Raw genomic sequence first — 27,675 nt, 5'->3', positions numbered from 1 at the left:
TCACTACTACAAAAAGTAGTTGAGGCCAAAATGTTGTGTAATTTCAAGAAACAATTAGATATAGTTCTTGGGCTAATGGGATCAAGGGATATGAAGAAAAGGCAGGATCAGGGTATTGAACCTGATCAACCATGATCACAATGAATAAGCAAGCTCAAAGGGCCGAATGGCCTCCTCCTGCTTCTATTTTTGTATGTATAATAATAATCTTTATCCTTACATTAACACTACAATAAAGTTACTGTGAAAAGCCCCAAGCCGCCACATTCCGGCGCCTGTTCGGTACACAGAGGGAGAATTCAGAACGTCCAAATTACCTAACAGTACGTCTTTCGGGACTTGTGGGAGGAAACCGGAGCACCAGGAGGAAACCCACACAGACACAGGGAGAACATGCAAACTCCACACAGAAAATAACCCAAGCTTGGAATCAAACCTGGGATCTGGCACTATGAAGCAACAGTGCTAGCCACTGTTCTACCGTGCTGCCCATTCTATGCATGCTGTCTCCCTTGGATGTTCCTGATATGCATCCGCAGCTTTGTGGTGCACACCAGATGGTGACCAAGAAGCCTGTCTGCTAATGGCACCCACTGAGGTGTGTGTCCCTACAATGGTGGAGGGTGTGGGTGATAGCTGTGATCCATTGCTGCATGTTCTCCTCGGAACTCTCCTCTGAGTTGGTCTGTTAGGCAGGGGGGACAGCAATTCCAGATGGCAGAGCCTCATCAAATGATGATCGTGCAAGACAATGGACATGAATTCAGTGAGAGGGGAGTATAATTGTCTGGGACATCAACAACTCACTCGAGACAGGTCATCTGGATGAAGGTGCAGTGGATCCTCACTTCTTTGGTGCAGGCAAACCTCGCTGCCGGTCACTGTACTGTCCTCAGTCATCCCCGTGATCTTGACCGTACCTCACAGGGGATGAGGACTCGGATCTCTTGATGCCAGGAGAAAGGTGGTAACTTACTCTTGCAGATCATAGGAAGTCATTTATCTTCTTCCTACATTGGATGGCAGTCCTCCTGGTCATGCTACCTGCACTCACTGCAGCTGCCACTGCCTCCCAGGCTGCATTGCTCACCGTGCTGCTGGTTCTCTGTCCCCTTCAGGGCTACAGGGTGCCACATCTCCCATCCACTGCATTGGAAAGCCTGGCCAGTCAACAGCCCCAAAGCAAGGAGTAGGTTTCTATACTGCCACCATTGTGTCTTAACTGGGAGTGATGCTGAGGGAGCGTTTAAAAAACAGCTCCCCCTTGTTAGTGCAAGCAGCTGAGGAGTGATCTGGCAAATCAGAGTGGCTGGGGGACTCGGGATGGCGAGTTTCAATGGGGGCTCTACGTGCGGGTGAATACAGATCGCGATCGCACCATTACATCCGGTGCAAAACACCCCTAAAGTCACTCAAAATGACATTTAATAATTATACTCTGATTTTTCCAGTTCATATGTGGATTAAAATCACCCGTGATTATTGTCGTCCCTTTATCACAAGCACCTAATATTTCTTCTTGTATGATTTGTCCTACATTGTGGTTACTTTTCGTGGGTGTGTGGACCACTCCCACTAGTCACCTCTTTCTCCTACTATTTCACATTTCCACCCAAACCTATTCTATATACTGGTCTCCTGAAACAAGGCCATCTCCAACTATTGCACAAGTGCCGTCCTTGATTAACAATGCTAACACCCACCTTTACCTAGCTTCCTATTTTTCTTGAATGTCATGTACCTCTCAATGATCAGGACTAATTTCTTGCCATCCTGCAGCCACATTTCCAGAATGGCTACCACATCGTATTTATTTACTTCAATGTGTACCATCAATTCATTTACTTTCTGTCAACGCTACATGCATTCAGATGCAATTCCTTTAGTTTTGAGTTTTTGTTACCTTTGTAACATCAAGGGCGGAATTTACCAGCTGTTCCCGCCAGTGGGATATTCCGAGCCCATCGACGGCGCACCCCTACCTCAGGTTTCCAGGCGACGTGGGGCGCTTTCAACGGGAAATCCCGTTTACAACGGCGGGACCAGTAGATCCTCCTAACGGGCTGCCTCTGCCGCCCAAAAACACGTGGCGGGTTGTGCAGAAAATCGCGCCCAAAGTCTTGACTGTTGGTGTATTCTGAGGTACCACGGTGCCATGAATACTTTGTTCATCCACCTTGCAATCCCTTCTCTCACCAAAACAAGCTGAGAGACCTCGAACCTATTGCGGAGGCAGATATTGCTGCACTCCTGCCATCTGGTTTCCCTCAGCTGCCTCACTCGAAGTCACACCCTCCTGTCCCTGACCACTGATTCAACCAGAAGACCCCATCCTAAGTGGTGCTTCCTCGTATCTATTCATCAAGGTATCTTTTCCCCCCTCCCTGATGTATCGTGGAGTTTGTAGAGTCGTGGATTCCCATGTAGCATGTGGGTGTTATTGCCGAGCATCCCAACCAGACCGTGAGGCCCGAACACTGTGCCTGGACATTGCAGGAAGCAACACCATGGACGCAGCGTCCAATATCCGAACACCCAAGGGCTGGGCCCCAGCATCCGGGAAACTACCAATGCTGGAGGGTGGGTGAGTGGACCGTGGAGGGGACCTGTGCTCAGTCCAGGTAATATTACGGGCAGGTGTCAGGAATACAGGGAGTGAGGTCCGGATGGCAGGGCCCTCCGGCAGGGGTGTGTGGTCAGGGCGTGCACGGGGAGGAGGGAAGTAATGGGGGTGGACTGGAGGGTCCCAGGGTGGAAGACATCAGTGGTTGTCAGTCTCTCACTCTCTCCCAATTCCTCACAGATATTGAACGGTACAGACAATATTTTGGACCCTGCGGAACTTGCCCTGGTGGTGCTGCTGACAGACCAAGTGGCTAGACGCTAGAGAAAGTGGCAACAAGCAGCATAGACAGAGACTCGAGGCAGCAGCCTATGTTCTGGGCCCCAGCCCCACACCCTGAGGACCCAGCTGCCCATCAGGCCATGGAAGGTCCCAGAGGGTGACACCATCAATGGCCCAAGGTGTACAAGAGTCACTGGTCCTTCGAGCAGATGACGGACAGCATGTGTGGCACAAGCCTCTGCCTAAACAAGGAGACGGGTGCAGGATCTGTGCCATGTCCTCGCTCAGGAAGAGGAGGGTGAGTGCACCAGGAGGGGACATGTGCCCCATCCAATTAATAATATGTGCGTGTGTCAGGGGTGCAGGGAGTGAGGTTCGGTGAGCATGGCCCCCCCCCCCCCCTGTGGCCGGGGTTATGTGGGCAGGGCGTGCTGTGGGAAGGACGTGGTAATGTCCCCAGTGCTGGGGCCCAGTCCCTGGGTATTCAAATGTTGAATGCTGCGTCCATGGTGGTCCTCCCAGTTGCTATCAAAGTCACCGCGGCCCTGAGCTTCTACCCCCTGGATCATTCCAGGAGTGGTACGGGGACCTGTGTAGCATTTCACAACCTTCAACCCACAAGTGCATCCGCAGGCTTGGGATGCTCTGTTGCCCAGGCAGCAAACGATATAAACTTTGAAATGGACCAGGCCCAACAAGATATCTGGGCAGCAAGATTCTTCACCATTACTGGGATGCCCCTGGTCCAGAGGGTAATAAACAGCACACATGTTGCCTTGTGCTTACCGGGCTTTCGGGAAGCTCCCTACATCAACAGGGAGTGTGCATGACAGCTATATACTGGGGCAGTCAGACACCCCCAGCCTCTTCGAAGACCACTCTAGGATGGCCGCTTGGCTCTTGGGGGGGGGGGGGGGTAAGTTGTACCTGTTGAGGACCTGGCTGATGATGCCAGAATGGAGGCCAGTGACCAATGCGGAGATCCAATAAAATGAGGCCCATGCGGCCACCCGGTCTGTCATTGAACGATGCAACAGACTGCTCAAAATGCACTTTTGGTGGTACTCTGCAGTATCTCGTCCACTTTGTAGTAATCTGCTGTGTGCTCCACCACCTGGCACAGCAGTGGGACGGCATACTGGAGTTGGAAGGGGAGGAAAATGTGGCCACCTCCAAGGAGGACGAAGAAGGGCCGGACCAGGAGGGGCTGGGAGAAGAGCCCGGGGAGGACCCGCAGGACCAGCTGGAGGATGGAGAACAGGTGGCAGCGATGACGGCCTGGCAAGCCCGGAGGGCCAAGGGAGCTCTCATCCTTGCCCGCTTCATGTAGGACGTGGCCTCATCTGTCATTCCCCCTTTCCTTTCCCACCCCCCCACTTCCCACCATTTCCTATCCTCCAAGGGTCCGTGTAACGTCAATCCAGAGTGATGGGACTGAGTCGGCACTGTCAGCGGGTCACTGTCGAGGGCAGGCAGGTTATGATAGCCCCCAGAGAACTGAGCGCTGGTGCTCCTCAATCTATGCCCTAGTTGAGCCTCGGTTGCCCCTGCATCATCTGGCTCTACCAGCCCTAGTGGATCCCCAATGTCTTCACCATGGTGTCGACAGCCTCAGTGATGCTCCTCAGTGACTGCCGCATGCTCTGCAGTGCCTTGGTAATGCCCAACTGAGACTGGGACAAGCTCCGCAGTGCCTTGGCCATTCCCATCTGGGACGGGTGCCTCATCAGTGTCTGCCTGGTACTGGTTACGTCCCCCAGTGAGTCGGACATTCTACTGAGGCCCTCAGCCATGGCTGCCACTGACTGAACCACGCCTTCTACACCTACATTCATGCTGCTGACATCAAAAACCAGGCTGTCCACTGCGGTCGCCACCCCAGCAGTGTTGGCCTCGGTGCCACGCATTGCCGGCGCCATCTCCTGCACCCGTAGACTCTGGGAGTCCTCCACTCGATTATGGACCTGCTGGAGTGTCATTGACATCCCCCTCTGAATATCACCCTATTGTCTGCATCCGCTCTGAGTGAACCTGTTCCAGAGGTTTGGCTTCTGACTGGGACTAGTTGGGTCCTGGGATCCGACAGCTGCCTCGTCTGGGTGTTCCTGCCTCCACCTGAGGTGCATTTGCAACTGTGTGGTGCTCACCAGAATATGCCCCAGAAGCCTGACCACTACCGTCGCCCACCGAGGTTTGTGTCTCTGCGCTGGTGGAGGGTGGAGCTGTGCCGCAACTGTTATGGTTGCATCCTCTCATGGGGGTGGGGGGGGGGGGGGGGGGGGGGGGGGGGGACATCCCGGATGGGGGGGCACCCCAGATGGGTCAGCTCTATCGGCTTCGGGAGATTGGACATGTAGTCAATGGGAGGGATGGCTCCCTCTGTATGGCATTAACAATTCACATTTGACAGTTCATCTGACTGGGAGCTGGTGGAATCTCACCTCTGCGCCATGCACCGACCTCCACGTTGGTGACCGATCTATCCTCTGCCACCCCAGTAATCTCCTAGGTCCATTCCTCAGAGGGGGTGAGGACTCTGATGTCTGGCGCCCTGCTGCCCGTCTGTGCCCTCTCCCATCAGTTGAGGGTCAATGTCTACTGTGGGGACACAGAGGGGGTACCGTTAGCTGCAAGTATGGTTAATTACGGGGGGGGTGGGGGCTTGGAGGTTGTCAAAGGAGGCTTGGAACGATGGGCCATATGGGTGGGTTATGGGGTGTATCAGCGGAGGAATATGGTGTGAGCAGGCTATGTGGGAGGGGGGGGCGTGGCCTCCAGAGGGAACTCACCCAAACTACCTGGTGGAGGTCTTTGACTCTCTTGCGGCACTGGCTGCCGATCCTCCTGATCACACTCCCCGAGCTGACAGCTGCTGTCACTTCCTCCGAGGCAGCAGTGACTGTCCTGTGACCGAGCCTTCTGGACCCCCTGGAGAACAGGGTAACCCGTCTGGCCTACAATCGTCCCAGATCAGCATCGCCAAAGTATGGGGCTGGTTTCTGTGGCGGAATGTCTACGAGTGGTGTAGGGTTGGCTGTGCAGGAGCGGTTAAGAGCTGCTGTCATGTGTTAGTGGGGGGGGCTGGCGAGCACGGTCTGGGTGAATCGGCCGGCGTACCATGGGTTGCGGCATGAATCCCGTGGGGCCTTGTTAAGTGATCAATCAATGTTTTATAGCGGTGATGGCCTTGCCGGACCGAGCATCGGGAATCTCTCATCATTTCCTGCTCACTACTACACTTTTGGTTAAATCGCGCCCCATATGTCGAGCTGGAATTTTTATGATTCAGCACAGTATGCAATTCTTATTTATATTACATGCACCATATTTAGGACAGTATATATGAGACAACATCTGAACCATCATTATTATATTTAATTGTATTTTATTGTATCACTGGACCACAATTCCTGAAATAATTCACTATAAACCAGAGATCTAACCTGAAGTGACATATGCTATTACGGATTCTCTGGAGGGTGTTACTGCCTTTACAGTGTGTCATTTCAAAGCAATGGACTAGAAGGTTGGCCTCTAAAGTGATGAAAGAATAAAAATAACCTCTGCGTTGAAATGTTCTTTTGTATCCCGCAGAACCACACAATCAACCAGACACAGAAAATCTAGACAATATTTTATTATAGCTCTCAATCTGTTCTTCTCTTATGACAACGACATAAACGGAACAAGATTCCATTTCAATTAAAAGATCAAAATTGCGGAAAGAGCATTTAACAGTGCGTATAGAGCAGATAATGTGCGATACATGTGCAGTTGAATCCATAACACTGCATCCTCATCTTGCCCAGACCATTGAATAAGAATATATATTTTATTGAGTGTGAACAAAGACATGAAGGAAGGAAGATGGTTCTCTTTCTATTTTCTTTTCTTTAATGTGTCAGTTTTCTTGTTAGCTGCTTCACAAAGATGGAACAGAACTAATGTGACTGAGAAAAATAAATCCAATATGCTGGATTGAAGCTGAAGGTCTTCTTGAGAACTAATTTTTTTCTCTGACTGAGAGGAAAGTGTGGAGTGGGAGAATGTAATATTCAATCAGGTGCCAGAAGAGAAACAAATGGCAGAGTTTGATGGCAAGGACATTTAATCAGACCCCGCTGCTTTCTCACCACCATTTAAATCCGTGGTAGGAAGCCCCGTGGGTGGCCTCCCCACCCCACAGCCAATTGACACCCTTAAGTGGACACTTAATGCCCACCTCAGCGCCTCTCCCCGTCACTGCTTGTATTCGCCCAACAGTGGACAGAGCACTTGCCATGTGGGGAGCCTGGAAAGTAAACTATTTCAAGGTTGTTTGCAGGCTGCCAGGGATGGCCCTTATAAGAAGGCACCCAGCCTGATTGTGGGACATTGCGTCAGGACAGTGGGGGAGTGGGTGTTGGGGGTAGGATGGGTAACCCCCCTCCCGCCCTTGCTGCCTTCCACCACAAACCCCTCCCGCTATCATTCACCTGTGACTGGGTTTATTGGCGAACCTCTGGGTATAGTAGCACTACGTCCAGCACCTCCTTGCTGGCAATGCCGAGCAATGAAGAATTGCTGATCTCTGAATGACCGGCACCTCTCAACAGGCGACACTTCAGTCCCCAAGTTTTCTGATCATGGGGAAGGCCTGCTGGTATCCAATTAAGTACCTGATCTGCTGGTTCCTCCTGAAAATAAACATTACGGTGCTCTCATCGGCTTTCCAGCCAGATGATGGGATCCCTATTGCCTTCATTAAATACTGTCCAAAGAGTAGGAGTGAGTTTTTTAAATCTTTCACAGCATACGCCCTTTGCTGGCTAGGCTAGCATTTGCTGCCCATCTCCTTGAGAAGATGGTGTTGAGCCGCTTTCTTAAATCACGACATCCATGTGATGGAGGGGGAAGTACAGCCCCAATGCTGGAAGTGAAGGACTTCCAGCATTGAACGGAGAAGTGGAAAAAAGGGGCAAAAGGGAAGTTTAAAACAAAATTGATTTTAAAGTTTACATTTAAAAAAAAACATCAAACAGAAATTTAAACCTGAATGTTTGAGATTGGACGATTACAATGGTTAATTTTCGGTGTCAGAAATATTGAGCACCTACCAATTTGTTAAAAGGTACTCAGACTGAACTGGACAAGACTTAACTTCGTGTTGAGAGTTTAGTTTGTGTCTGCCACTTAAATACAGGAATTCCACAACATTCAATGTATTTTAATGTTGAGACATACAGCAAGATGCTTTTCTTTTGAGACGTTAACAGTGGCATTCCCCTTCTCCAACAGCAACTCGGGGCACAATTCAGCGGACTCAAGTTCAAGTCTGTTGTACGGTGCAAATAGAAGGGTGTTTCTCAATGGTTGCAGCACAGAGAAACATCCCGCTATCCAACGGCACTTTGCCTATTTTTTGGCTTTGAGGCGTTTCTCCTCCACTGGCTGTGGCTTCACTCAGAGGGATTTTCTGCTGGCAAGCTGAAGCTGGAAAGGCTCCCCGCAGATTGGGTGCCATTTTGGAAGGCTGCCTCACCGATCTTTACAAACCCCCCCCCCCCCCGCCCTTTTAGGCCCCCCGCTCTTTTGACCCCCTCCTCATCTCTCCAACATTGGGGATGCCCCCAGGAAGCTCCCTCACCCTTCCCTACCTGGCAAGCCCCTCCGGGCCCAACCCCTGGCAGTCATCCAGACTCGGGAGGTTAGCTCCCTTCTCTCTCCACAGATGCTGGCAGACTGACTGAAATTGTCCAGTATTTTCTGTTTTTGTTTCAGATTCCAGCATCTGAAGTAATTTTCTTTTATCTTCCAATTTAATTGCAGCTTTGCTTTGCATTTTTCTTCCGTTTAAAGCAATGATTCCCATGTAACTAATGGCCTGTTACTACAATGCTCAAACAGCCAACAGTGGTTGTTTGCTAGCTACACTGAAGAATATTGTATGTGTCGTGAGTCATGATATAAATTCTCACCAATGAAGTGTTTGTTTCAAGTGATGATGACTTCACTGAGAACTGGATATTTTGATCAGAATATGTACTAGTAATTTGTTTTTTAAAAATTAGCAGACTCCAGCTAGGCCAGTGAAGAAGAAATGATGCAGTAATTCATTAGAATTTAGACAGCAGATAATGGTCGTAATAAACCCTCATGCACATTGCCCAAATACATCAGATTTTGTAAAAAGATATTTCACAACAGAGTAAGGATGCTCTCATATAAGATACGTGTATATTTTTATTTTCTGTTTATATAGATCTTATTTCATGATTTATTGTGAAGTATTTTGTGATCCACTTCAACCAATCAACCAATAACAAAAATCTCCAAATTGTAGCAATGTCACTTGTTACTTCAATGTTGCTTTTATATTTTGTTCTGGTACACATTAAAGTGCAATGTACTGTTTTATGACATAGACTTATTCTTACCAAGAAATAGAAAATGCCATGATAGATCATTTAAACTGTATTATGTTTGTTTCATGAAGATAAGATGTCCCCTTCTTCTGGCAACCCCCCCCCCCCCCCCCCCACGCATCCATCTCCGGATCAAGCATTTTTAAAAGGTTGGGCATTAAAACAAAACTGAAATTTTCTTTTCACCATGAACAAAGGGTGGGATTCTCCGACCCACCCGCCGAGTCACAGAATCGGCGGGGAGGCGGCGTGAATCCCGCTCCCGCTGGCTGCCGTATTCTTCAGCACCGGGGATTTGGCGGGGGCGGGAATCGCGCCGCGCCAGTCGGCGGCTGCTAGCAGCCCTCTCCCCCCCCCCCCCGCCCCCCGCAATGGGCCGAGTGGCCACCCGTTGTCGCCGGGTCCCACCGGCATATGTTACACCAGGTATTTGCTGGCGGGACCTGGCTGCACGGGCAGCCTCTGGGGTCCTTGGGGGGGGGGGGGGGGGGGGGGGGAGAGAGGGCTGCTAGCAGCCGCCGACTGGCGCAGCGCGATTCCCACCCCCGCCAAGTCCCCGGTGCTGAAGAATTCGGCAGCCAGCGGGAGCGGGATCTGGCCCTGGGAGGTGCCCCCATGGTGGTCTGGCCCACGATTGGGGCCCACCGATCCACGGGCGGGCCTGTGCCGTGGGATAACTCTATTCTTCCGCACCAGCGGCTGTACCGGTGTGGAGACGAAGCGTGGCGCTCCCGCGCATGGGCCAACTTGGGCGAAAACCACTCCGGCGCCGGCCTAGCCCCTGAAGGTGCGGAGGCTTCTGCACCTTAGGGGCAGCCCGACGCCGGAGTGGTTCACGCCACTCCTCGGCGCCAGGACCCCACGCCCGGCCGGGTAGGGGAGAATCCCACCAAAGTGTCCAGATGCAACTGCGGTTTTACATTGGCAAATATATTCAGGCCTCACGGTAGCATGGTGGTTAGCATCAATGCTTCACAGCTCCAGGGTCCCAGGTTCGATTCCCGGCTGGGTCACTGTCTGTGTGGAGTCTGCACGTCCTCCCTGTGTGTGCGTGGGTTTCCTCCGGGTGCTCCGGTTTCCTCCCACAGTCCAAAGATGTGCGGGTTAGGTGGATTGGCCATGCTAAATTGCCCGTAGTGTAAGGTTAATGGGGGGATTGTTGGGTTACGGGTATACGGGTTACGTGGGTTTAAGTAGGGTGATCATTGCTCGGCACAACATCGAGGGCCGAAGGGCCTGTTCTGTGCTGTACTGTTCTATGTCTAAGACTAATCACTGTGGCATTTGCTTATGTTGATGGTTTGCTGGTAAAGATGATGTATGAGTTCTGGACCACGAAGCACCGAAGATTAATTTTTTTTGAAGTGCAGAGGGAAGTTGCAGATAAAACTCTATTAAAAAAACAGAGTAGGAACCCAGCAGGAATCAGCAAGTAGCAAGAAATGTATAATCAAGAAACTTAATTGGAGTATCATGTGAATTCTGCACAGGGCTCAATAAATAAAGCACGTTTAGAACTGCTACTGGTGGTAAGGAATTTGGTACCTGCTCGAGATGAAGTAATGTGAGATTCCACTGCCATTACAATTGTAATTTCCTGTTGTAATAAAGTACGAAAAGAGGTTGGATTTTTGTGGCATGATTTTATGATTTAAGACCACATCGCTGCATAAATGCTTTCTTACAACTTGGTAGGAACCTATGAGAACAGCCTTCTGCCTTTCCCAATCACCACTATCTCGTGGTACTCATTTAGTAAACTTGCCTTCATGTCCAATTTGACATTACTGCTTTTCTGGTTCAATTACTGGAATATTTGATGAGTGAGCGTTGAGCAAGGTCACCACCTCATTCCAGCTAAGGGAGGCACATTTGCAGTACTGTATTTAAAAGGCCAGTCACAATGAAAATTCAAAGCAAAATTTAGGCCAACTGGCTTTTATCAAAGAGCAGTCCTAGATCCACCCCCACAGTGCTCCTGGGGAATGCTGAAATGTGCTTCAAAAGAAGTTACTGTCTGCTGATCTGAAGGACCAGCTCCATAATCGCTCCCGCACAGTTTGCATGGACCATTTATTTTGCAACTAACCATCCAGCAAAATCCCTGAAAAATTACATGGAAAGTACTGTTGTGTCATTCGCTCATCATTTGAAGTCCTTTACATGGTCCTCCCTGTTTAAAGTGTAAGTTTCCCTCCCTTAGCCATTTGGCCGCAAAAATCTTTTGTCAAGACCAAAGAGGGCAAGAATGCTACAATGCAGATCTAAAATGCCATCCTTTTCTTGCTTTTTACACTAATAAATTGGCAACTACAAGTAAGTGGCATGACAGATTTCCCTAATGTTGTGCAGCATATATGTGCAATGAATATTTATATATGGAATAAAAACTAATCTAATTTTAATGCTTGCATTGTGCAGATTATGTTGGAGGGAATCGGTACAATAGTGCAGCGATTCATGATATAGTCATGGTGCAGGGGTCGTTTCGGCTGACCGTTTTTTGTTTTGGGTTAGAATTGATGAATTCCATCAAGCCAAGCTAATAATAGAGGCGAATTTGATGTGATGTAATTGATGAACTTCAAATATCCCATTTCCCTCTCACAGCTGCCTGCCTTTATTCTAAATATGTACCACTGTTCTTTGATTCTGTCTCTTTGATAATGACTATCCAGATGTTGAATAGTCATTATTAACTATTTTCAATCACTAGTGTTCTGATGTGGCAACAACGTGCTTAAATAAATCCAAAAAACATGAAATGATGTAAACTCTTCTTCAGAGATTTCCATTTTTGGACCTAATCTATTTAAGGTGCATTGTTCAATCCCACATTAGTTTATTGCAGATCCAAGGGTTCTGCTTTTGTTTGCAGAATCGGCGGCAATGACGCTGGTGTGGTTGACGCGGTGCCAGTCAGGGGCCTCTCAACGCGGCCCCCCTCCCGGCGATTCTCCGCACTCGATTGGCCGGATGCCCGTCGCGTTTGGGTGAGTCCCGCCGATGCCGTCACATGTGGTCCGGCCCAGCGGGACCTCAGCATTCATGCTGCAGGGGGCCATCCTGATGTGGGGGATTGTGGATCCGACTCCGGGGGGGTCCTCCACCGTGGCCTGGCCTGCGATCAGGGCCTACCGACCGGACGGCCGGCTTATCCCGGAGATGCCTATGTTCCTCCGCGCCGGGCCCATGTAGGGCTCCGCCATATTGCCCGGGGGCTAACGCGGAGAAGGCAACCCAGGCGCATGCGCTAACTCGCGCAGGCCATAGCGCATATGCGCGAACTCGCGCCAGCCGTGGCGCACATGCGAGGACCTGCGCCGCCCGTGCTAACGCTTGTATCAGCAGCTGGAGCAGCTTGAGGCACTCCAGTACGTGCTGGCCTCCTGGACGGCGCAGGATTGCTGATCCTAGGGGCCAGATGCGCTGTTGTAAAATGCTCCGCCGTTTACGACGGCGTCAACACTTGGCCCCAGGATCGGAGAATCCCGGCCAATTACTTCGCTTTTTGAAGAGCTTACTGCAGATTATATGATTTTAAATGGTTAGAATATTGCACATATTAGGACAGCCACTCAATTGACATGTGATGTTTAAAATGGATGGTTATTGTTTTTGTCCTTTTTTCATGTGTAATGAGATTTATAAGCTTTTATTGTATATTTGTACTTCCTTAACTTTCTGGATTTATTTTGAAGTGACTATTAATATCCAACACCTTCAGCCCCAACATAAAATAGCCCCTTCCCCAGCCACAGTCTTAGGTTGAGCAAGACTGTTTGCAGTACCCAAACTTTGTTAGACCCTGAATAGGACATCCCACCCCATATCCTGTAAATCACAAAATGTCAACTGCACCTATGGAGCACCACCTGCCTACTACCCATCTCAGCCCACCTTCTGCCAAAACACTCTATCACTTATTTGTTGCCTCCACACTCAAACCCTTCCAATGCTGATTAGCCTCCCATTCACCACATTCCGTGCATCTAAAACTGCTTTCTGTATCCAATTATACACTGACTCTCACTCATCCATCATTCCTACTTTACTGATCCCTCTGTCCCTCCAATTTGAGTCAACAAGCACCTCCCTCTAAAATCTCTCCCTTCACCATCTCTGTAGCTTCCTCCAGCACTCTCCATTCCTGTGAACTGGCCTTATGCATCTCCCCCTCTCCCTTTTGCACTCCATTGGCAGCTAGGTCTTGGGACAGTTAAGCCCTACGCTTCGTAGTCACCTGAAAGCCCAGCCCTTCTCCAGCTGTCAGAGTCTTCTTAAAATCAATGTCACCCTCGTAATTTATTATTTTTGGACTCCAATCTATTTATATCCGATTTTATCTCTGTGAAATTTTATGGCATTTTTTCTTTGTTAAAGGTACGATATAAATGTAGGTTATTGTAATGTAACCTTTTCAAATAATGACCCGGAGGCATTGTGGAAGCCATTATTCTTCTCAATTTTCCCATAATAATCATTAGAATTTCATTATTTTCTTCAATCAAATTTTTACCTATTGTAGCCATTATGTTGGGGAATGTTATTCCCAAGGATAGCGGTAAAAGCTATTTATTTGTAACCTTCCATGGAAATATACATGGCTTAAGTTGAAAAATCTGCTGATCTTTGGGAATTGTTATTTTGTATCATAAGAACCGAAAGGAGAATCATCACTTGTGCCTGTAAGTTTCATTGCCTTTCATTAATTTAGGGTCCTTAGTTATTTTATAAATGTCACCTTAGTTAAGGAAAAAGTTAAAGAATGTAAACCTATGGTGAAGTCGTTTTGTACTTTTAAAGCTTTTTATGCCTGCGTTCCTTTTTCAAACAGAATCTTTCCAGCTTTCTCTCAATTTGAGGAAAAGGATTTAATCTGAGCTGCACTTTGCAGAAATGCGGTGACTGAGGGCAAGGTGATTTATTGCTGAACAATATTATGCCTTTTGTGACCTCCCTTTTTCTGAAGACATAGCAGATAATAAACGAACTTTCCAGCACTTGAAAATAACACATGCTAGGACCATTCATCTTTTTATTTAATTCCAAGACTGCTGCACAGCCAATACAAGCTTCATAATAGACAGCCCGAGAAAGTTTGGTGATCCTTAAAGTGGAAAAGCTTTACATTTCTAATTAACCACTTGCTGGCGACTCATACGTATGATTCAGGCAACTAGTTTTGTCTTCAAGGTAGCTATTATGGAAAATGTCTCTTGTTGCTAATAGCAAAATAATCACTTACTGTTTTGTAGGATTTTCCTAAATCCTCTTGATTAAATGAAAGGAGCAGGAACAGGGTCAGCTTTGTCTTTTGGGAAAATTAAATACCTTTTAAGACAGCTTGAAAAGCTGTAAGTACCTTTTCAAAGCAACTCTAAAGCATTGTCACCAGCTCCTTAGATGTTTAACATAAGCCCTTTGCACATTAAGTGAAAAATATTATAAGGGCTTTGTCCAGTTTAAATTCCCAACAGTATAAGTCTCTTAAGTAAACATCAACTCTTGCTTCATATTGATTCTGGATGAAAATAATCTTTCTTCGGTAAATTAATTCTTCAGGGGAAAAAATCCACAAAAAGATTGATCAGAGCCTTATGGTAACCAGAGCCTTAACTCATACATTACCAGCTTTCCAACAATTCGATGTGACATTCCTTTTTATATAGAACAGTACAGCACAGAACAGGCCCTTCGGCCCTCGATGTTGTGCCGAGCCATGATCACCCTACTCAAACCCACATACCAGTACCCTATACCAGTAACCCAACAACCCCCCCCCCCTCCCTTAACCTTACTTTTTAGGACACTATGGGCAATTTAGCATGGCCAATCCACCTAACCCGCACATCTTTGAACTGTGGGAGGAAACCGGAGCACCTGGAGGAAACCCACGCACACACGGGGAGGACGTGCAGACTCCGCACAGACAGTGACCCAGCCGGGAATCGAACCTGGGACCCTGGAGCTGTGAAGCATTTATGCTAACCACCATGCTACCGTGCGGCCCCTTTTGGGATAAGCTGCTTTGTAATATTGTGATGAATGTAGAAATTGATGTACGTTGTGTCTTATATCTGCTGCTGTAAGGGTTTTAAAAGACTGGGTTAAGGTACATATTTGTTGCAGTAATATGATTAAAAATCCCAGTTTAAGGTATCCAAACTGTTTGTTTGTTAAAGCTGCAATTAAAGGTCATGATTCATTCCAACCACTTAGTTGGTTACAGATAAAGGGCAAATGCAACATTGTTACAATTGCTGGAGATTCCCTGGAGAATAGATAATTTATTAGGGGTTGTGTTTAATCCTGGCTAAGTGGGCCATGTGACATCTTAGTGGCTTACAGATGAAGTAATTGGTGGGAGGAGCCAGGTCTGTCTGTAGTTTTGCAGTTTTCCATCGGATTTGACTCTGACAAGATGAGGATTTTCAGTGGAACAGCAGTTTTTGCCAAATGCTGCTAGGTTGAGCAGAAATGCACTGAATCTGTTCTTGAAAGGAACTCTCTCCAAATGTCTGCACAGCTGAGCAAGTAAACGTATTTTGTTAACTTTATAGTGACATTTGAACATTATTGGGTTCTTAATTGGCGTTAGTAGCAGGGAGAGATTGTAAGTTTAAGTTTTTCATTATGTTTAGGAACTGTTAACTGATAATCCTAAAGGAATTTTCTTTGATGTTGATGTGGTTAATTCTGTCTTTAAATTAAAGTTTTTTTTAACATAAAAGTTACCTATTGGTCAGAGTCATGACTGCTGGGTGAAGCATCCTTTCCCCACAGTTTCCCAAATTTAAAAAAAATTGTTTGGGGTTCTTGTCCGGAATCGTAACAAATGTTGGAGTCTGGTCCGGTATCTTAACATGATCTTGTTCAAACATTATTGGATGAAATGCAAATAAAAAATGTATTTTACCTTAATATCACTGCAAATATAATTGTTCACAATACCAAATCTCCATAGGAAATATGAAATGTGACATTTGTTGCATCAAAGTTTTGAAAATCTTAGCGTCGTCTGAATCTTTTTGTTAGAAAATTGAAATAATATATTTGAGTTACTAATGTCATTGGTCGTTCGACAAAGATCGTTCAACTGAAACCTGAAACCATAATAGTTGACCTCTTGCCTGTGAAACAACTACCTCCAGTTTTGATAGTGGTTGTCAGAAACATGTTTCTCTTTGCACAGTTTTAAAAAGAACTTTTCTGAAAACCCAATGCTGACTATTACAGAATACAGTGAAATGAAATTGAAAGCGCGTGTCGCAAATTTCCAGTATACTTGACAGAAAATGGAAAAAAAACAATTGATGTCTATTTCTTTGATATGTTACGACAATGCTATTGCAGATCTGAAAGTTTAGACAAGCGTTTTTAAGAAGTAACACTATAGTGTTTGAAAACAATTACATTTTTGCTCAAGACATGAGTTTATTCTGCAATTTTTCAACAACTTCTACCTTTTTTCAAACAGCAACTCATGCGGGAAAGACAGCAGATGGCTAGTCGTCCTTTTGCATCTGTTGATGTTGCCCTGGAAGTTGGAAATGAACAGCTTGATATAATAAGAGGACCACTAGAGGTAAGAACCCTCACCATAACTGTGCTCTGAACATCTGAATATATATTTTTTTCCTTGTGGGAGAGACAGGTATTAGGGGATTCAGTTTAAAAATAAGGGGTCTCCCATTTAAGACCATGATTAAGAGAATGTTTTTTTCCCAGAGGGTTATGGGCCTGTGGGGCTCTCTTCCCAGAAGAGCGGTAGAAGAAAGATCATTGAATGTTTTTAAGGCGGAGTTAGGTAGATTCTTGATTGACAGGATTCAAAGGTTAGGGAGAGAGGAAAGAAAATAGATTTGAGGCCACAATCAAATCAGCCATGATCATACTGGTGGGCAAGGGTCATGGGGCTATTTGGTCTACTCCTGTTACTAATTAATTTGTCCATTTATGAGATCACTTGATGTGGAGTGATATACTACTGATAGGCTTATGTTAGGATGAGACATGAAGGCTCAGTTAGGGCACTTGAGAGTTACAAGTTAGCCAGGAAGGACCTAAAGGGAGAGTTAAGAAGAGCGAGGAGAGGACACGAAAAGACGTTGGCGGATAGGATCAAGGAAAACCCTAAGGCTTTCTATAGGTATATCAGGAACAAAACAATGACTAGAGTAAGATTAGGGCCAATCAAGGATAGTAGTGGAAAGTTGTGTGTGGAATCAGAGGAGATAGGGGAAGCGTTAAATGGATATTTTTCATCAGTGTTTACACTGGAGAAAGACAATGTTGTCGAGGAGAACACTCAGGTTCAGTCGACCAGGCTAGATGGAATTGAGGTTCAAAAGGAGGAGGTGTTAGCAATTTTGGAAAATGTCAAAATAGATAAGTCCCCTGGGCCAGATGGGATTTATCCTAGGATTCTCTGGGAAGCCAGGGAGGAGATTGCAGAGCCTTTGTCCTTGATCTTTATGTCATCTTTGTCGACAGGAATAGTGCCAGAAGACTGGAGGATAGCAAATGTTGTCCCCTTGTTCAAGAAGGGGAGTAGAGACAACCCTGGTAATTATAGACCTGTGAGCCTTACTTCGGTTGTGGGTAAAATGTTGGAAAAGGTTATAAGAGATAGGGTTTATAATCATCTTGAAAAGAACAAGTTGATTAGCGATAGTCAACACGGTTTTGTGAAGGGTAGGTCATGCCTCACAAACCTTATTGAGTTTTTTGAGAAGGTGACCAAACAGGTGGATCAGGGTAAAGCAGTTGATGTGGTGTATATGGATTTCAGTAAGGCGTTTGATAAGGTTCCCCACGGTAGGCTATTGCAGAAAATAAGGAAGTATGGAATTGAAGGTGATTTAGCGGTTTGGATCAGTAATTGGCTAGCTGAAAGAAGACAGAGGGTGGTGGTTGATGGCAAATGTTCATCCTGGAGTTCAGTTACTAGTGGTGTACCGCAAGGATCTGTTTTGGGGCCACTGCTGTTTGTCATTTTTATAAATGACCTGGAAGAGGGTGTAGAAGGATGGGTTAGTAAATTTGCAGATGACACGAAGGTCGGTGGAGTTGTGGATAGTGCTGAAGGATGTTATAGGATACAGAGGGACATAGATAAGCTGCAGAGCTGGGCTGAGAGGTGGCAGATGGAGTTTAATGGAGAAAAGTGTGAGGTGGTTCACTTTGGAAGGAGTAACAGGAATGCAGAGTACTGGGCTAATGGCAAGATTCTTGGTAGTGTAGATGAACAGAGAGATCTCGGCATCCAGGTACATAAATCCCTGAAAGTTGCCACCCAGGTTAATAGGGCTGTTAAGAAGGCATATGGTGTGCTAGCCTTTCTAAGCAGGGGGATTGAGTTTCGGAACCACAAGGTCATGCTGCAGCTGTACATAACTCTGGTGCGGCCGCACCTGGAGTACTGCGTGCAGTTCTGGTCACCACATTATAGGAAGGATGTGGAAGCTTTGGAAAGGGTTCAGAGGAGATTTACTAGGATGTTGCCTGGTATGGAGGGAAGGTCTTACGAGGAAAGGCTCAGGGAATTGAGGTTGTTTTCGTTAGAGAGGAGAAGGCTGAGAGGTGACTTAATAGAGACATATAAGATAGTCAGAGGGTTAGATAGGGTGGACAGTGAGAGTCTTTTTCCTCGGATGGTGATGACCAACACGAGGGGACATAGCTTTAAATTGAGGGGTGATAGATATAGGACAGATGTCAGAGGCAGTTTCTTTACTCAGAGAGTAGTAGGGGTGTGGAACGCCCTGCCTGCAACAGTAGTAGACTCGCCAACTTTAAGGGCATTTAAGTGGTCACTGGATAGACATATAGATGAAAATGGAATAGTGTAGGTCAGATAGGCTTCAGATGGTTTCACAGGTCGGCGCAACATCGAGGGCCGAAGGGCCCGTACTGCGCTGTAGTGTTCCATGTTCTATGTTCTATACTTACCCAGGTCATTTGAGTCCATGTTGCATGGACAACCTTGGTTACATGTGATTCTACCTCCAAAGGCATGTTTTCTCACAGATATTGCAGTCCATTCACCTGAGGCATTATATTTCAGAAGCAAAGAAAGAAAACTACTTCAGTTGCGGATATTAATGCTCTACAGGGTCAAATGAATGCATTTGGGAAGAACTTTATGAAGAAAGTGAAAAACATATGCATTGATCTTAGAAAGCATTAACCTTTGCCTAATTAGCATACTAATTTATTAGCACCTCTAGTGCAAGAATAACAGGAATAATGAGAGCTAATGAGCAATGATTTTAAAGCACAGAAGGTAACTATGTAAGTTAAATTCAGCAATACCACGTTTCCAGTAGGGATCCGTGGTCAAAGACAACTCCAGTCAAAAGTTGCCATTATCGTTTGCTTGGGAAAACATTTCTTGACTATTTTGTTGTAATTCTTTGCTGGAAGTAACAAGCAAAGTGAATAAAGGGGAATCCGTGGACGTGCAATACTGAGATTTCTACAAGGCATTTGACAAGGTGCCACATCAAAGCTTACTACCCAAAATAAGAGCCCTTGGTTTAGGCGTAGCACATTAGCATGGACAGAGAATTGGTTAGCCAGCAGGAAGCAGAGAGGAGACATAGAACATAGAACAGTACAGCACAGAACAGGCCCTTCAGCCCTCGATCTTGTGCCGAGCAATGATCACCCTACTCAAACCCATGTATCCACCCTATACCCGTAACCCAACAACCCCCCCCCCTAACCTTACTTTTTTAGGACAGTACGGGCAATTTAGCATGGCCAATCCACCTAACCCGCACATCTTTGGACTGTGGGAGGAAACCGGAGCACCCGGAGGAAACCCACGCACACACGGGGAGGACGTGCAGACTCCGCACAGACAGTGACCCAGCCGGGAACCGAACCTGGGACCCTGGAGCTGTGAAGCATTTATGCTAACCACCATGCTACCGTGCTGCCCCTAACATGATTGGGTAATTTTCAGGATGGCAAGCTGTGATGAGTGGAGTGCCACAGGGATCAGTGCTAGGGCCTCAGTATTTAAAATCTGTATCAATGGTTTGGATGAAGGCACCAAATGTATTTGCTAAATTTTCTAATGAGACAAAAGTAGGTAGGAAAGAAAGTTGTGAAGAGGACATAGAGGACATAGTGAGCCCCGCGGCGGGCCGGAGAAGCGGCACAACCGTGCCATGCCGCCCCGACACCGGCGCGTGATTCTCCAAGGTGCGGAGAATCGGTGCCACATGCGGGCTAGACCCAATCGGAGGCCCCCCCCCCCCCCCCCGGGAAGGAGCCCCCCTCCCCCCAAAAGGCCACTCCCCAACCCTTCGCGCAGAGTTCCCGCCGGCAGCGACCGGGGTGAACTGCGCCGGCGGGACTCTGCCGTTTCCGCACGGCCGCTCGGCCCATCCGGGCCGGAGAATCGGCCATGGGTCATATGGATGTTTTAAGACCATAGCTAGTAGGAGCAGACGTAGACCATTCAGCCCATCGAGTCTGCTCCACCATTCAATAAGATCATGGCTGATCTGAAATAATCCTGAACTCCACTTTCCCGCCTTATCCCCATAACCCTTGACTCCCTCATTGATTAAAAATCTGTCTTTCTCAGTCTTGAACTTACTTAACGAACCAGCCTCTACAGCTCCCTGCGGCAAATAATTCCACACATTCACTGCCCTCTGAGCGAAGAAATTCCTCCTCATCTCTGTCTTAAATTGGTGAGTAACCCCCTTACTGTGATATTTTGCCCTCTGCTCCCAGACTCCCCCACAAGAGGAAACATCCTCTCAGCATCTTCCCTGTCAAGCCGCCTGAGAATTCTCTATGCCTTAATAAGGTCATCTCTCATTCTTCTAAACTCCAATGAGTGCAGGCCCAACCTATTTAACCTCTCGTTAAAGAAAATCACTCCATACCTGGGATTAACCTCGTGAACTTTCTCTGGAATTCCTCCAATGTCAGTATATTTTACCTTTGATAAGGGGACTAAAATTGTTCACAGTTATCTTTAAAAAAGAGTTTGGACAGGTTGAACCTGTATCCATTGGAGTTCTGAAGAATAATCCTATTAAAACACATAAGACCTGAAGGGATTTGACAGCATGGAAGGTGAAAGGATAGTTCCCCTTGTGCGAAAATAAGGGGTCTCCTATTTAAAATGAGATGAGAAGAAATGTTTTCTCTAAGGGTCATGAGCTTTGGAACTATTTTCCCTGCAAATTGGTCGAGGCAGGATCATTGAACATTTTTAACATAGACATAGATAGTTTCTTGACTAAAAAGGGAGCCAGACGTTATCAGGGGTAGGTGAAAAGTAGAGTTGAGGCCACAATCAGATCAACCATGATTGTATTGAATGGCAGAGCAGGCTTGAGGGGCTGAATGGTTGCCCTTGTTCTTAATTCTTATGTTTGTAAGTATATTCTTTCATACATATCACACCAATTCTCTGACCTGTATTCTCTTTGAATATGGCTCACTTCGCAAAGCTCCAGGGTATTGAAGTAGTTCTTCTATCTTTGGCAAGGCTGTCACTGATTTATTGCCATTGCTATTAATTATTTTGTTGTGTTTATTCAAACGTTTACTGGCTTGAAAATATAAGTTTGCCTTCACACCTTTATGCTTATAATCGCATCAATTAAAAGACATAAACTGTCTTTGTTGCATTCTTATTTGAAAAGTCACTGTGTTCATTTTTTAAAAATAAATTTAGTTTACCCAATTATTTTTTCCAATTAAGGGGAAATTTAGCGTGGCCAATCCACCTATTCTGCACATTTTTGGGTTGTGGGGGCAAAGCCCACGCAGAATGTGCAAACTCCACACGGACAGTGACCCAGAGCCGGGATTGAACCTGGGGCCTCAGCGCCGTGAGGCAGCTGTGCTAACCGCTAGGCCACTGTGCTGCCCTACCTTCTATGTTCATCTTAAAGATGACTATAGGAGTTTTAGAATTGATGATTGGCAACTGGCAGCAAAATATCATGTACCAAGGTTTATTCCTTAAGGAAATAAAAAGAAAAGAAAGGCTTGCATTTTAACAGCACTTTTCATGAACAATGGATATCTTGGCGTGCTTTATTGTCAATTAAGTACTTTGTACTGTAGTCACTATTGCAATGTGGTGGGCAGCACGGTGGCGCAGTGAGTAGCACTGCTGCCTCACGGCGCCGAGGGCCCAGGTTCGATGCCAGTTCTGGGTCACTGTCCGTGTGGAGTTTGCACATTCTCCCCGTGTTTGCGTGGGTTTCGCCTCCACAACCTAAAAGATGTGCAGGGTAGGCGGATTGGCCACAATAAAATTGCCCCTTAATTGGAAAAAATGAATTGGGGACATTAAATTTATAAAAAAATCTATTGCAATGTAGAAAAAGCAGCAGCCTTTTTGTGCACAGCAGTCTCCGACAAAGAGCAATTTGATAATCACCAGATAATCTGTTTTAGTGATGTTGGGTTAAGGAATAAATACAGGCTTGGGCAATGGGGTAACTCCCCTGCATTAAATCACGCTAACCTAAAACATTGAGTTGAATCATAGAATTTACAGTGCAGAAGGAGGCCATTCGGCCCATCGAGTCTGCACCGTTTCTTGGAAAGAGCACTCTACCCAAGGTCCACACCTCCACCCTATCCCCATAACCTAGTAACCCCACCCAACACTAAGGGCAATTTTGACATTAAGGGCAATTTAGAATGGCCAATCCACCTAACCTGTACATCTTTGGACCGTGGGAGGAAACCGGAGCACCCGGAGGAAACCCACGCACACACGGGGAGAATGTACTGACTCCGCACAGACAGTGGCCCAAGCCGGGAATCGAACCTGGAGCTGTGAAGCAATTGTGCTAACCACAATTCTACCATGCTGCCCTAAGTTGAAATTCTACACATATGCATAATTAACAATGATGACAATAGATTAATTTCATGCACTTCCTAAAGGTAGGTAAGTAGCTATGATTTGTCCACCTGCATTTCTTAAATGATTCTGATATAATTCTCAAATGGCTGCTGTATATAGCTGATACTTATCCTGAAATTGATGTACAAAGGCATTGAGTGGCTTGATCTGTCATATCCGCTTACCAGACGCTCATGTTACAGCTTTTGTGCATTTAAATAATGCTTTTGAGATGCAGCTGAAATGGTCAGTTTAGAAAGCAGTGAGTTCAATTCCCAGGGTGCTATACAGTTGAATGCACTTTCCTCGGTTGGGTAAATTCTGTCAGCTTGGCTATCAGATGGACTGTCACAGGGAAAAACACAGGTCCCACATATTTAACATGTTTCAAAATTCAATTGTTTTTGTTTGTGTGTGTATGTATATGAACATTTTTGAGAATATTAACAATTTGAATCAATTATTTGTTGCAATTTTTGTTTTCTATTACATAGTAGTTTAGTAGTTGATAATATGTTTTCTACGTTTTTTAAAATTTGAATATCAATTCCAAACTAATTAACCATAGGAAGCAGCTTTTATTTAAAAGTGGTGTTAGCACCGGAAATTATTGGTTACACTAGCTGACTATCTGTTGAATCAAAACAAGTTATAATGGCTGGGATTTACCGCTGTTCATGCCAGCGGGATATTCCAGTGCCACACCGGAGCACGGGTTTCCCAGTGATGAAGGGCGCAGTCACCGTCAAATCTCGTTGACAACAGCGGGGTCGGTAAATCAAAATTAGCAACATTTTGGGCAACAATTCCTAAACTCATTGTATGTTCAAATATTATGTTCACTAAATATATAATGTTGCAACCGGGATAGAAGGATAACATGGTTTATCTCGAACCACCATTCCAAAGGTTGCAACATAATTGTACATGTTTAAATCTCACACCGAAGTGGCCAGTTATTTACTTTTGCTACTGCTAGACCCAGAATAAAAGAGACATTAACCAGACTTCTTCAATTAAATTGGAACTAATGATTTCTTATGAAACAAAACTTGCTTTTTATAACCATTTGCAAAGCCGGTTAACATACAATTTCTAATCTGGAAATGTAACAATTTGCAACTTTTAAAATCCCAACACCAGATACGCGCACACAAATGCACACACACAGACACTCTCGAAACAAAGGGCAAGACAAATAAGGGGCTGGATTCTCCGCACCCTTGCACCGAAATCGCGGCCGGCATGGGGGCGGAGAATCCATGTTCGCGGAAGAAATCGGGACTGGCGCCGGTTTGCAGATTCTGCGGGTTCCGAAAAGCGGTGCATTCGGGGAGTACACCGCGCCACCTGTGACCTACCTGGGGCCATTGCCAGAGGCCCGCTCAGCCATTCTCCGCCCCCGACTGGCTGAAGTTCCGATGGCGTGGAACTAATGTGCTCCAGCCTGTTGGGTTAATCGCGTGGTGGCTGCGGACTTAGTCCGCATCTGCCCTGGACACGGGCGGGCTGATCGGAGGCCGGGGGGGCCTTATAGGTGGCCGGGAAATTTAGCGGGGGTTGAGGGTCGGGGAGGGGTCTCTTTTTTTGAGTCTTGCTCCGCGGTCCGAGTCCACCATGGTGCACAACGCGGACGATGGTGTTATGGGCCAGGGTTTAGAGAACCCTGGAGGGATGGAGTTTAAGACTAGGGAGGTTATGTTGCAATTGTATAAGGTGTTAGTGCGGCCACACCTGGAGTATTGTGTTCAGTTTTGGTCTCCTTACTTGAGAAAGGACGTACTGGCGCTGGAGGGTGTGCAGAGGAGATTCACTAGGTTAATCCCAGAGCTGAAGGGGTTGGATTATGAGGAGAGGTTGAGTAGACTGGGACTGTACTCGTTGGAATTTAGAAGGATGAGGGGGGATCTTATAGAAACATTTAAAATTATGAAGGGAATAGATAGGATAGGGCAGGTTGTTTCCACTGCCGGGTGACAGCAGAACTAGGGGACATAGCCTCAAAATAAGGAGAAGTAGATTTAGGACTGAGTTTAGGAGGAACTTCTTCACCCAAAGGGTTGTGAATCTATGGAATTCCTTGCCCAGTGAAGCAGTTGAGGCTCCCTCATTACATGTTTTTAAGGTAAAGATAGATAGTTTTTTGAAGAATAAAGGGATTAAGGGTTATGGTGTTCGGGCCGGAAAGTGGAGCTGAGTCCGCAAAAGATCAGCCATGATCTAATTGAATGGCGGAGCAGGCTCGAGGGGCCAGATGGCCTACTCCTGCTCCTAGTTCTTATGTTCTTATGAACCCCAAAGTGTATCATGGCATTCACCTGACCCACACCTTTTACTAGATTGTGGTATGGGGAGCACACGGCCCATTCTACAGGTGTGGTACAGCAGAAATTGAAAAATAGTTTTTAAAGCAAAACAATGTTTATTCTATGAACTCAAGTTAACCTTTTTTAAAATATACAGTGAACAACTTAGCAACCATTAATTCAAATACAACTCCCAAAGAATACAACACTAAGTAATCCGTAAGCTGTCCTTTTAACAGCTAAAAGACTTAAGAAACACCTTGTAAAAGAAGCACATTAGGTTTACATTCACTACTGAGAACATTTATAATTCTGAATTCACCAAATGATCAAGAGATAGGGCGGAATTCGCCGCAAGGCCCGATGCCGCCGTGAAACCCGGAGAGGTTCACGACGGCGTCAGAGGCCACTCCTGGCCCCCTATTCTCCCCACCCCGGGGGCCTAGGAGGGCTGTGCCGTAAATCTCGGCCGCCGGGCGGCACGTGGTGGCTTGATCTTGCGGGCGGCGGAGGGGAAAGTGTGCGTCCCTTTGAGACGCCGGCCCGACGATCGCAGGCCAGTCCCCTCCCGAGCACGGTCGTGGTGCTCACTCCCCTCTCGCCCCCCACAAGCCACAAACCAGGTATTGGCGCCATGTTCACGCCGGCAGCGACCAGGTTTGGTTGCTGCCGGCGTGAACTGGTCGGGAACGGCAGGCCTTTTGGCCCATCCGGGCCGGAGAATCGCTGGTCGCCGTGAAAAACAGCGGCCCGCGATTCTCTGAGCGGCGTGTCCCAAAACGCAACACGCCATTTTGGGGGGGGGGAGGGTGGGAGAATCAAGGGGGTGCCAGAGCTGCCCTCCCGTGATTCTCCCACCCAGCGCGGGAGCGGAGAATCGTGCCCATAGTCTTTTCATGGCAGAGAGTTCAACAGTACACCTGCTCTGTCTGGCTTCAGCTCCAACATTGAAAACGGAACTAAAACACACCCAGCAGTAAACATCCTAAAATGAAAGTAAAAAGCTGACAGACAGCCCAGCTCCACCCACACTCCGACATCACTGCAGTAATAAACACTCATTTCTTAAAGGTACTCTCACTACAGATATTTACATACACACCCATTTATAAATGGAGGAGGTTCACCAGGATGTTGCCTGGTATGCAGGGCGCTAGCTATGAAGAGAGGTTAAGTAGATTAGGATTATTTTTGTTCGAAAGATGGAGGTTGAGGGGGGACCTGATTGAGGTCTACATAATTATGAGAGGTGTAGACAGGGTGGATAGCAAGACGCTTTTCTCCAGAGTGGGGGACTCAATTACTAGGGGCCACGAGTTCAAGGTGAGAGGGGAAAAGTTTAAGGGAGATATGCATGGAAAGTTCTTTATGCAGAGGGTGGTGGGTGCCTGAAACGCATTGCTGGCGGAGGTGGTAGAGGTGGGCACGATAGTGTCATTTAAGATGTATCTAGACAGATACATGAATGGGCAGGGAGCAGAGGGATACAGATCCTTAGAAAACAGGCAACAGTTTTAGATAGAGGATCTGGATCGGCGCAGGCTTGGAGGGCCGAAGGGCCTGTTCCTGTGCCGTCATTTTTCTTTGTTCTTTGTTTGTTTCGAACACCTACTTTGGGACTACTGGTCCTTCCTCAGGTGAATGAAAGAGGTTTTCATTCACCTGAGGAAGGAGCAGTGCTCCGAAAACTTACTCTTTGAATACAAGGGCGATTTGCAGACCCATCAGTTTTTCTCGTTTTGAGCATGTGAAAATAAACTAACCCCTTGAGTTCATTCTATCTTGTGTTTGCTGTCAATAGAAAATTGGTTTGCAGCAAAAGCAAGGGGTTGGGAAATATACAATCGCTTATAAAGAGAAACAAATCAAAACACTTTTCTGTTTATGGAGAAAATGTAGTGCTGTTTAAATTAACAGCCCTCCTGCCTGTAACAAGAGTGATATGTTTTAGACGGCAACACTAAGAGGGTAACTAAACTACCAGTGGCGGGGGGGGGGAGGGGGGGGACCTCATGTAAAAACTGTTGTAAATATGACACAAACTTTTTTTGCAAATGTCAGATACACTTGAGCTGTTTCTCTGTAAAAATTGGAAATACTAATAAAAGTATTTAAAAAAAAGAATTTGTCAGGGATCAGGTTATACCAGATTTATGATAATGAAAAAAAATTAGTTAATCTGACGATTTAAGTCAACAACTTGCAAATAACCACCATTATGAT

At 46.5% G+C, this 27,675-nt stretch overlaps 1 protein-coding gene across 1 annotated transcript in view; it reads left to right on the top strand.

The window, feature by feature from the left end:
- The window catches only part of atrnl1b (attractin-like 1b), a 1,095,064-nt gene that overhangs the window by 851,181 nt on the left and 216,208 nt on the right, over positions 1-27,675 (top strand). Inside the window, exon 27 of the mRNA XM_038774130.1 lies at positions 16,730-16,837. Coding sequence (XP_038630058.1) covers positions 16,730-16,837 — 108 coding nt within the window. The remainder of the gene's footprint in view (positions 1-16,729; positions 16,838-27,675) is intronic.

Source organism: Scyliorhinus canicula, chromosome 16, assembly GCF_902713615.1.
Source record: "Scyliorhinus canicula chromosome 16, sScyCan1.1, whole genome shotgun sequence".
Lineage (NCBI taxonomy): Eukaryota > Metazoa > Chordata > Chondrichthyes > Carcharhiniformes > Scyliorhinidae > Scyliorhinus > Scyliorhinus canicula.
This window is presented reverse-complemented; position numbering and strand designations above follow the sequence as displayed.